Source organism: Corythoichthys intestinalis, chromosome 12 (genome assembly GCF_030265065.1).
Source record: "Corythoichthys intestinalis isolate RoL2023-P3 chromosome 12, ASM3026506v1, whole genome shotgun sequence".
Taxonomy (NCBI): Eukaryota; Metazoa; Chordata; class Actinopteri; order Syngnathiformes; family Syngnathidae; genus Corythoichthys; species Corythoichthys intestinalis.
The window spans coordinates 43,134,541-43,146,888 of NC_080406.1; the positions used below are offsets into that span (position 1 = coordinate 43,134,541).

Below are 12,348 nucleotides of genomic sequence, written 5' to 3' on the forward strand. Positions count from 1 at the left end.
GGGAGCGCTTATTTATAACGCTTTATTGACGTGAAAACATCAAATGTTTTCATGGACGCATTACAGTAATGGATTTACGACTGTAAGATCAGTTTTAAATAATTAAATTACACAAAATATTAGTCATGTATTTTAGTAACAAATCGTGGACTGGGCCACATAACCATCTTTGAACAGAAATGTATTAGTCTACAGGTTTTCACGACCATATCCCAATGACAATCACACAGGTATGACATTTATTAGTTCAAGCAGAGTAAAATAATACATATTCACGGTACAAGAGAGTCGTTTCCGTGTGGGCGCCCCCGTCAGGGGGGACATTTCAAGCAGGGCGGCTATTTTTCGGCACAACACCTGTTGTTGCACTCACCTTCTTGCTGGGCGACCGTGGCGACAAGCTTCGTAGTCTCCGTCTGATGATGTCTGCGATCGTGTTGGCATCATATTGATGTTTTATCCGCTGTGTAACAGCTGTCGACACAAACGCATCATGGACCGAGATAAACAAACCGTGCTGCTTTCGAGATTTGCCCTTTTAACAATGGGCACACAGCAACTACTAAAATGACCGTTTACCTTCTCTGTTACTGCAACCAACCGCCACACATCCCTTCACCATTTTGATTAATCAATGTTAACGATTGTCAGGAAGGTTTTTGGGTTCGTTTACTAGGCGGTGATTCCTTAGACAAGCAGAAAAACACGCAGTAATAGGAGGAATGTACGGAGCGGTAATATGTAAACACGATGAGCTGACGGACAATATGGCGGCACCAGTCAGGGGGGCGGAGTTGTGACGTCACGTGATTGGGGTCTATAGGGCTCTAGCGTCCCCAACAGGAGGATGACGTCGGCAGGATCATGGTTTCATCTGATTTAGAATCCAGCCCATTGAGGAAAATGCGACGAAGAGAGACGCAGAATTTCAGTCTCTCTACGCCAATATTTTTACAGGATATTCTTTTTATCCAAGTATTTTTCCCAATTGCTAAATAAATGGTATGGTCATGACCAGTGTTGGGCACATTACTTTAAAAAAGTAATTAGTTATCGTGACTCACTACTTCTTCCAAAAAGTAACTGAGTTAGTCACTGAATCACTCTACAGTAAAAGTAACTAGTTACCAGGGAAAGCAATTATTTCTGTTACTTTAAAAAGAAGTTGTTGTATGTCAAAGAATTTGAAATTTTCTGAGCAGTATTAGAGTCAGTCGAATAGAAAAGAACAGACAGGTAGTTGTGTTATAGAACCTTGTAATATTTATTGCACCTCACCAGCAACAGATTTGTCCTACACTTGAAGTGCAACAAAAATAAACAGTAAACAATATAATAAAATAACAATCAGCAGTAAACAATATAAAGTGAGTTTAATCAATTAAGTCTAACTCTCACTACCTGAGACAACTGGTCAAGTAGACATAGCCTACTGTACTTCAAGTATTTTGACTTGAAATAGTGTTTATATCTCCACCTCGTAAAGGACAAATTTTCCTCTGAATGCTCTGCCATCATATCCCTCTGCATCTGTTTTGCGTGTGTGTGTTTGCCGCACGCGCTGTTCCGGTTTCTGTGTGAAAACACCGGCTGTGATTGCCTTACAAAAACACATGACTGTAACCCTCAGCCAATCACAATAACTTCCATCGCATCTATCCAGGTGGTGCATTCAAGTAGCCTCATCCCCCTACTCCTCCCGTCACCTTCAAAGCATCTGCCGTCCTCAAGATGGAAGCAGCATTCTTCCTGGCTGACAGTGGGGCATGGGAACGAGGCTAGCATTCAGGTGTAGCAAAAACAGAAACGTTAGCAAGCTTTGGAAAGCATTGTCTAATTGAATGAGCAGGGACAAATAGTCTTGGATGACAAATAAACAGAGCAGAGTAGACTCGGTACGCCTGGTAGTTTCTTCAATTTATTCAGAGTAAGTAACGCACCGCTTTTGACCGTCAGTAATGGTAACAGCGTTGTAACGGTGGAAAAACTAATTAGTTAGATTACCCTGTTACTGAAAAAATAACGCCGTTATGTAACGGCGTCATTCATAACGGCGTTATTCCCAACACTGGTCATGACAAATAACTGTCTTGTGTTAAATGGAATATGAAATATTAAAAATGCATTTATTCAGTACGACATGGCAAAATTACTCCATGATGGTCAAAACTGTCCACTTCTTGCACCTCCCAAACTATATTTTATGCCACAGGAGTTTTTTGTCATTTCCCTCCCCCGGCTTCGGAGAGAATAAACAAACCAGGAGGCGTGACAGCTAGCCGACATGCTAACCCAAATCGAGTGATGTTTCAAAGTCTTTTTCTTGGCTTTCGAAGCGAAAAATCACACAAAACTACCCAGGATCATGTCACACGGCAGCTGGGTTGACGATTGTCTTCGGCGATCTGCAACCCGCCTGGCAGCGAGCAAGTTACAGCTCGTCAGACTCGTTCCCCTGCTTCGGACAAGAGAGCCGGGGAAGCAGCTGGACAAACCGGCCGACATCGGAGGAGTGCGTAGCTGCCACATGGTCAACACAAATATGGCGTAAAATAACGCTTTACTACACGGCGAAGACTTAAACAATGAGACAGCAGCGTCCAGTTGTGCAACTAACATGGCACGGTGTGTCTGAGGAGAACTTTTCTACATGTCCGCCCATGATCAAACGTAAGTTAATCGTCCATGAAGATTAGCTAAATATTACTCCGAAATTAAACTCATTTTGTCGTCATAATCATCTTCGTCTAAACGAATGTAGATTTAGTTTTCCAAGGTATTTAAAACTTTATACAGACTACAATGAAGTATGTTGTTACTTGGATTAAGCAGTTACTGGACATTTTATGTCCTAATCAATTAAAGTTTAAATAACTCATATGCAAAATACTAAAATAAATCTACTTGTCTGGATAACAAAATTCTAAAGAAGTAATAGAAAATAATGCTTGAAAATGTTTAAAAATACTGTGCCCTGTACAGTGACAATACTGTAAATTGCAATAAATCAGAGATATTTGCATAATGCAAACTCCACAATGCAAAATGAAACATGCATGATTGTAAACCAACAATGACAAGAAGGCATACAGGGTAGTCCGGTTTGAATATGATTTTGAGTTTTTATTCACTGATTTTGAGTAAGTTTTATTGAAATGGACAGAAACGTATTAAATGCAAACGTCATCCAAGAAATTGCTTTCAAAACCATATATTTAAGTCACACAAGTTCAGGATTCACAACGCTAACCCTTTGTTTTGGGAAATATGTACTTTTACAAGAGTTGCTAAACACATACAACAGCTAATCTTGGACAACAGCTCTAACCGTATTGGCTATTTCATTCAATCAGAGCTCACCACCAGATCATTTGTTTCCCTGCAAGCACTGCACATGGATTTGAGAGCCCTCCATAAAGTCACAATCCTTTGTCTAAAGGTTGACTGTCCGATACTTAAGTTGATTGTTGTGCCGAGTGTATAAACTGTGGTAATTGTATAACTAATATAGGGACCCATGTAGAAAGTTGGTGATAATACAATAATGAAATAATCAACATAATAATAAGACGCCCAAAACCAGAAGACAACACATTGAGAAATTCCAGTTACAGTGAGCCATAAGTGAATCCGGAGTCTTGCAGTAGGGATGGCGATGCCGTTTTTTGCCGCATTTGTCAAGTGACCTCTCAGGTATCGAAAAGTGCTACAGCTGGTAATGATCTTAATGCAGATAAGTGTAAATATGTACCCCAATGCGATGAAAGAAGAGCCGTTTAATAAAAGTTTCAATGGAGAATTGACCTGAGTCTCGGTCCTTGTCACATTGTGGTTGGTAGGGACCGGGAACAGTGAAGACCCAACAGTTAAAAAAACTACAAGTCCAACAATCCAGTTGTTCAGCAAAATTGCAAGACCAAAAAGACCAGCCATGAAGATTGCAACCTTGATGTTTCTCTTCAACCAAATGAGCAGATTGCATCGTACAGGGACAATATGGAGAAAAAAGTAGAAGTCCAGGCAAACGTAGAAGCTCATGCTCTTTTGCACTACAAACTGCATTGTCAACCATATCGCATATTGTGCTGTAGAGGAATGTTTACCCATGACCACAGCTAGTAATAAAATGACTGAATAAAAAATGGACAGCCACATGATGAATTCCAAGAGTATTCTCAAAGGTTGCTTGAGTCTTTTGTTGTTACCTGGTGGCTTGGCCAAGCAAAATAGTAGGAAAATGTTCACCGTGAGGCTGATAAGGTTAAGGGGACTGTTGATTAAAAAGAATTCCAGCCCATTAATATCTATATTTCTAGCCATCGGTGGCTTTAAAATGTCAAGCAATCTTAACAAATGTGAAAATTCCTGAACATGTCAGTCTATATTACATGCGTCTTTTGACAGATGACTTTGCAGGGAAAGCAGGGGACTGGCTCTAATAGGCATTTACATAATAGGCTGTCCCGTCAGAAGGAATATCGGTGAAGCATTCCCAGCACAGAGAGAGAGAGTTAACTTACTAATGTACCCTTTATGAGTTGCATCGGACATGGAAAACATGCTCATCTTCCTGCTTTTTATACAATGTATGACCAATGGCATTTTATGAAACAGTAATGCCATATTTGTTGAAGTTGACATTTGTAAATATGCAAAGCAGCGACCTAAAACTTCGTAACTCTGTACAAGTCAAGTGATTATTTTTTTGTAATTAAAAAGATAATTATAGTAACCCATAAAGACCTGGTGTTCACATACAGTATATGAACATCATATATTGTGTCAAGTCTAGAGGTGGGTAGTGAAGGAAAAAAAAGTCTTTTTTTCTTCTTCTTTTTACAGGTTCTTTTAGTCTCTTAATGAACAGGAGATGACAACACACAATTCAGGAACAAAAAGAAAGTAATAATCACCTCAGATACAGTCATGTGAAAAAATTTGGACACCCCATTGAATATTCAATTCTTTACTAAGAAATGTTCACATATCAATGTCTGATCTTGTTTTTCGTTATCTTTATTTTTCTTTCCTTTGGCTGAAATAACTTCAGTGAGACGCTTTTTTTTTTTAGCCATCTACCAGTCTTTGACATTGGTCTGGAGGATGTTTGCCACTCTCCCCAATGCAGAATACTATCAGCTCTGAGATGTTTGAGGGGTTTCTTGCATGTACAGCCCGTTTCAAATCACCCCACAGCATGTCAATGGGATTAAGATCTGGGCTTTAACTTGGTCATTCCAGGACTCATTTCTTCCTTTTCACCCAGTCCTTGGTGAATTTATTGGTATTTTTTGGGTCATTGTCATATTGCAGGGTCCAGTTTCGTTTCAGCTTTAATTTTTTCCACAGTTGATCTCACATCGTCCTCAAACACCCTCTGATTCACAATAGAATTCATGGTGGATTCTAGATAGTGAGCTGGCCAGGTCCTGCTGTAGCAAAGATTCCCCAAACCGTGACACCTCCATCTCCATGCTTCACAGTTGGTATGAGGTTCTTTTCCTGGAATGCTGTATTGGGTTTACGCCAAACATGTCCTCTGTTCTGATATCCAAATAATTCAAATTTAGATTCATCGGTCCAAAGAACATTATTCCAGAAGTCCTGGTCTACATTCACTCTGGCAAACTTCAGTCTGGCCTTCATGTTCTTTTTGGAGAGCAAACGTTTCCACCTTGCACACATCCCATGAAGGTTAAACTTGTGAAATCTGTTTCTGATTGTAGAGGCATGCACTTTCACATCAACAATAGCAAGAGCCTGCCATGATGACATTCTAGGGTTTTTTTGGAAACTTCTTTCAGCATCTTGCGGTCTGCTCCTGGGTGAACTTGCTTGGGCGGCCAGACCTGGGCATGTTGGCTGTTGTTTTGAATGTCCTCCACTTGTAGACTATTTTACAGACATTGGAATGGCTGATTTTTGACATCTTTAGAAATCCCTTACCATACTCATAAGCGTTTACAATCTTCTTTCTGAAGGCCTCAGACAGCTCCTTTGATCTCACCATGGTGTTTTCACTCCCTTCAACAGTCAGTCACTGTGAAAAGTATTGTGCGTTGAGAAGTGGGGCAAACTTTCTTCAGACCGATGTCAAAGACTGGTAGATGGCTACAAAAAGTGAAGTTATTTCAGCCAAAGAGGGTAACAATACTGTAGCTATTGGCTGGTAGGGTATCCTAACTTTTTCCTTAGTTAGATATGCATTTTTGTTGATGAATTTGGTTCAATGAGGGAAACAATGTTATTTTTTGTTGTTTACCTGCAGTTAAATCACTTTCTTTTCCAGAGATACAGAAAAACAAGATCAGACATTGATATGAGAACATTTCTTAATAAAGAAATGATTGTAATTAGAGATGCCGATCAATCGGGTCCGATCACATCATTTTCAAAGTATCGGAATCGGCAAAAAAATATCGGCCATGCCTTTTTTAAAATATATATATATATATATATATATATTTTTTTTTTTAATTAAATCGTTTTCTAATTGTATTTAACGTTACAGACATAATATGTTACACTCATCCAGAGTCTTTAGTTTAGGCTTAAGGTAGGGTTATCAACTTTCGGCGGTAATTAATTTTTTTAAAAAATGTATCACGTTAAAATATTTAACGCAATTAATGCATGCGCTGCACGACCCACTCACGCATTGTCGCGCTCAATCTGTAATGGTGCCGTTTTACCAATAGAGAGAGATAAAAGGCAGTGTAAAATGAGTAGAGTGAATTTTGGCAGCCTTTGGAGCCTTTTTTTAATTTGCTAAAGCCTTACAATCCCTCTACCTACGATTAGAAATATCATGGGAAGCAATGTGGGGAAGCAAGGTAGCAATTGATCTTTTTCTTAACACCTTATGGTATTTCCCAACGCAGAGAAGATATATCAATGGCGTACCGTAAGCAACACGTCACTTCCGCTCATTAATATTCATGGCATTAGCTACAGTTGCTAAGCAAGGACAAGCCACTGTTTGTCCCTAATGGGAAATGAATGGAAATCGTGTACGAAGGAGATGTTTACAGGGCTAAACCTACCAATTCTCTCCGAAAATGATGTGCCTGGTGCCAAATTGACTGGCATAGATGTGGAAGAACATAAAACTGTTCAGTTAGTGCTTTAGTGTCGAAGGCTGAAAAAGACAAAAAAAACGAGCCGACCTAAGCATAGCTTTAGCTTTTTTTATCGACGCAACTGACAATGACATTCTCCGGTTTCAACAAGCTATCCTTTACCATCAGCCCTGTCTTTCTTATATATCCTCTGGTTGTCCTACGTCTCTTACCGTTCTTGGGGGTAATTTAGTTAGCTTTGTGTAGCAATCGCAAATGCTACTCAGTGACAGCCAACGAACACTTTTAATTCTTTCACTGATAACACATCTTAATCCTATAATTTATTTACACTTCCCCCTTACTAAAGTTGTTTTTTTTATATATATATAACAGAAACGGTAACAGTGGCAGTCAGATACCATTCTAATTTTTTTCAGGTCATTCATTGTCAGACAGAAGCAGTACGGCACAACGTTACGCAAAAAAAATAAAGTAAAAATATAAAAATGGCTTACCTCTTTGTCCTCTGAAAGACCATGCCAACCCAACATAATGTTTACTGCATATGAAACTTGAATGGATTCGCAGAGCTGGTGTTAAAGTCCGCGCAAGTTGATTCGGTTTTCACATTTTTTCCTCCCGAGTTTTTGGTTTCCGGGAACATATGAAGAAAACATCCTTCATGGTCGTAATGTCTAGAGTCGTTTCTACAAGTTCCAAAAAAGCAATGCGTAATGTGTTGTTCGTTTTTCATGTTCGTTTTTGAAAGATTACCGGTGAAAAGTAGCACTTTTTACGTTGGGTCTATGTGAGGGCGGGTCTATAATGTCCCACTTCGGCTTTACTTCCGCTTTACGATGCGACGTCACGGTCTAAAAATAGCCTGCGTGCAGTACGCCATTGGTAGCACTACGCACAGTCATGGTTCCACTTCCCATCATGCATTTGGGCATGGCTACAGTATCATTTATTGAAAACTCAACAAATACACTAGATGGCAATATTTAGTCACAATATACAAAGTCACAAGTCTTTCTATCCATGGATCCCGCTCACAGAAAGAATGTTAATAATGTAAATGCCATCTTGAGGATTTATTGTCATAATAAACAAATACAGTACTTATGTACTGTATGTTGAATGTATATATTCGTCCGAGTTTTATTCATTTTTTTTCTTAATGCATGGCCAAAATGTATATGATCGGGAAAAATTATCGGGAATGACTGGAATTGAATCAGGAGCAAAAAAAAGCAATCGGATCGGGAAATATCGGGATCGGCAGATACTCAAACGAAAACGATCGGGATCGGATCGGGAGCAAAAAAACATGATCGGAACAACCCTAATTGTAATTACAAATGCTTTGGTAGTAGTATCTTCATTTATTTTGCTTGCAATGAAAAAAACAAAACAAAAGAGAATGGGAAAAAAATAAAATCATTATCATTTTTCACAAAACTCCAAAAATGGGCCGTACAAAAGTATTGGCAGCCATAATACTTGGTAGCACAACCTTTAGACAAAAATAACTGTGAACTACCGCTTCTGGTATCCATCAATGAGTTTCTTACAATGCTCTGCTGGAATTTTAGACCATTCTTCTCTGGCCAACTGCTCCAGGTCTTTGAGATTTGAAGGGTGCCTTCTCCAAACTGCCATTTTCAGGTCTATGGGATTCCGGTCAGGACTCATTGCTGACCACTTTAGAAGTCTCCAGTGCTTTCTGTCAAACCATTTTGTATTGCTTTTTGAAGTGTGTTTTAGGTCATTGTCCTGCTGGAAGACCCATGACCTCTGAGGGAGACTTAGCTTTCTCACACTGGGCCCTACATTATGCTGCAAAATTTGCTGGTAGTCTTCAGACTTCATAATGGCATGCACACGGTCAAGCAGTCCAATGCCAGAGGCAGCAAGGCAAACCCAAAACACCACGGAACCTCCACCATGTTTGACTGTGGGGACTGTGTTCTTTTCTTTGAAGGCCTGTTTTTTTTTTTTTTTTTTTCCTGTTACGTCTATGTTGATGCCTTTTTCCAAAAAGCTCTACTTTTGTCTCATCTGATCAGAGAAGATTCTTCCAAAACTTTTTTGGCTTTCTCAGGTAAGTTTTGACAAACTCCAGCCAGGGTTTTTTATGTCTCTGGGTCAGAAGTGGGGTCTTCCTGGGTATCCTACCACAGAGTCCCCTTTCATTCAGACACCGTGGGATAGTCGGGGTTGACACTTTTGTACCCTCGGACTGCAGGACAGCTTGAACTTGTTTGGATGTTAGTCGAGGTTCTTTATGAACTATCCGCACAATCTTTCGTTGAAATCTCTCGTCAACCTGAGTCAACCTTAATTCATTTTAACTGGTTGCAAGTGTGATTTAGTTATTGTCACCACCTGCTATGTGGCACAGGTAAGAAACATGTGCTTTTAATTACACAAATTAGAGAAGCATCACGATTTTTCAAAGGCTGCCAATATTTTTGTCCAGCCCATTTTTGGAGTTTTGTGTAAAGTGATAATGATTTCATACTTTTCCCCCCCATTCTATTTATTGTTTTTTTTTCATTGCAAGCAAAATAAATGATGATATTATTACCAAAGCATTTGTAATTGCAATAATTTTCTGGGAGAAATTGAGAATTATCTGACAGAATTGCAGCGGTGCCAATACTTTTGGCCAGCATTGTAAATCTATTTGGGAAAAAGTAATTAAAAGCTGGTCGACCATGACACATGTCCCGTAGCACAAGAGGTGCTCCCCAGAAAAAAGTGCTTCGACCTTCAAGTTCATACCGTTTATATTTGCCATCTACACAACAGTGGAAAAAAAACAGGTAGCCTATTGCCGGCCCCTACCTAGATAAAACAAAGGAAGAAAAAGTCCTTGTATGCAAGCGGAACTGTAGATTAACACACAGTTATGAGAACAAAGAATGATTATGTGCAACGATGTGAAAAAAACAGACATATGTTCAAGTGAATAAATGGAAATATACTGTATATCTACAGTAGTAACGCGTTATATTTGCTATGTTACATTTACTTGAGTAACCTTTCGAGAAAAATGTTCTTCTAAGAGTAGTTTAACTAAGCCATACTTTTTTACTTTTACTTCAGTAGCTTGGAGAAGAACAAACACTTCTCTTATTACTACTTATTACTAATTACTACTTATTACTACTCTGGGCTACTCTAGTCGTTACGTTTTTCCTCTTTATTCTACACATTAGATTTTCCTTTTTTTTTTTTTTTGCGAGAAATGCCAACAGTGGCTCTACCACTTTCACCAATGAGACGTCGCAACAAAAATCACATGACGCCATTATAAATATCAGACACAAGCTTGCCGTTCTGTGATCACGCCAGCTTGTTCAATCACGTGGCATCTTTAAAGCACCGTAATTTAATACTTGTGGTGACCCTTCACTCTCTGTTCATAATTCACCCACGGAACTAATGTGGGGTATGTTGTGCCTGGAGGGGAACTCTTTGTCGCACGTCCGGCAGAGAGACAAGAGACACGAGCGGCCGAACATGGCAACGTGAAGTCAACTCACGAGCGACAAGACTCATCGACATCATCCGCTAAGCGCGGCTTTTAAACTCTCTTCCAGTTTTTTATTTGGCATCGATTGATCAGGGAAAACCAGAGATATGATCCGTTTATTGTCATTATAGGAAATATGTTTTCTCGACTAGAGGGCACTCGTGCTCTTTGGACGAATGATGCTTCATTTCTGGAGATTTTTTTTCTCTCGCCAAAATTCAATTATCATTATCTTTTGGTTGTAATTCTTTGTCTTAATGTGCTTATGTCATAGGTTAGTACAGAATAATCATATTTCAGAGAGAAAACTTTCTGCTTTTGTTACAAAAACAAATCAAACATTGTAACAATACTCACAATGTTACTCATTACTTGGGTATTCTTTTTACCAAATACTTTTTTTTACTTTTACTTATTAATTTGTAGATGACTACTTTTATTTTTGTAAAATTATTTTGAAGTAACGCTCCTCATACATGAGCAACATTTTTGGCTACCTCTGTGTAAGTCCCAATATTTGTGTGTGGCCTGCAGGACACAAAATGTGTTGTCCATGTATGTAAACTACAGGTCCCGATAATAATACTTTTAAAAATAATAATAATAATCATTATTTGTATACATTTTAAAATTTATAAATGCAATGATGAATCCATAAAATTCTACTAAATACAAAATTACAGTAATAAAATTAAACATTAAGGAAAACAAATACACTCTGTGTATGGCCACCATTTTTCGCCATAGTACAGTATTTAACTCATTGCCTGCCATTGACAACTATAGATGCCCAATTAGTTCAATATAGAGGACTGGAAATGAATGCTCATGTTTCACTGCACTCGACGTCCAATCCATTTTGACTGGGGGGGGGGGGGACGAATGTGCCATCAATGGCAGCCAAAGAGTTAAATGAGTACCCTTAAGATGCCAGCCAGTAAAACAATTCACAGTTGTCTGTATGCGAGCATAGTAATCCTATAAACTTCACAATAATCAAACAGAGACAGCTATATGTGCAATATGTCTTTATTTAAATAAACACATCCGGCTAAAACGCCAGAATAGAGGATACAAGTTCCATAAAAATATTGTAAACAAATTATAATACATCTTTGCATTCCAACATTGCCTTGGCACTTAAAATACTTCTAGTATACAAATATGAACTCCTTACACACACACGCACATTTTACACATGCACACTTAAAGCCACAGGTTTTGTCTTTCAGTGTATTTAAATGACATTTCCACATTAATGCAACATGTCCTGCAATTGGACAATCTGAATAAATAAAAATGGTTATCATATCAGTCATGTTCAGTTTCTATGAACTGAACTTTAGTGGTTTTATCATGTTTATCAGCAGACGTGAATGAAATGGCAACATTGCCTGTTCATATCCATCGCCCCAAAAAATGTTTTTGCATTTACGAGGAAATGACCTTAACCCATGCAAAGGTGCTTAAATGAGCCGAGAAGATTTTTCAGGGCACATTTTACTTGCAAAATTGCACACTTTAGAATTACAAAGTCACACATCGGCGCTTGATCCTCGTCTGTTGTTTCTGACACTGCATTTGTGTTTGACCTGAAGGTTAGAAGTAATCTCTGCGTCGTGAATCGTCACTTGTGAAAGATGGATTCCATTGGGCGGGGTAGATGCATGAGTGGCGAGATCCGGGTAGACCCGTGAATGGGTACAAGCCATTTCTGTCCAAGTCAGAGTTCCGCAATGCGGGCTG

At 38.9% G+C, this 12,348-nt stretch overlaps 1 protein-coding gene across 1 annotated transcript in view; it reads right to left on the reverse strand.

Moving 5' to 3' along the window:
* Positions 1 to 11,285: 11,285 nt before the first annotated feature.
* The window catches only part of LOC130927306 (protein HEG-like), a 46,222-nt gene continuing 45,159 nt past the window's right edge, over positions 11,286 to 12,348 (reverse strand). The window contains exon 14 of the mRNA XM_057853020.1: positions 11,286 to 12,345. Within this exon, the coding sequence (XP_057709003.1) occupies positions 12,202 to 12,345 (144 nt within the window). The 3' untranslated portion in view covers positions 11,286 to 12,201. The remainder of the gene's footprint in view (positions 12,346 to 12,348) is intronic.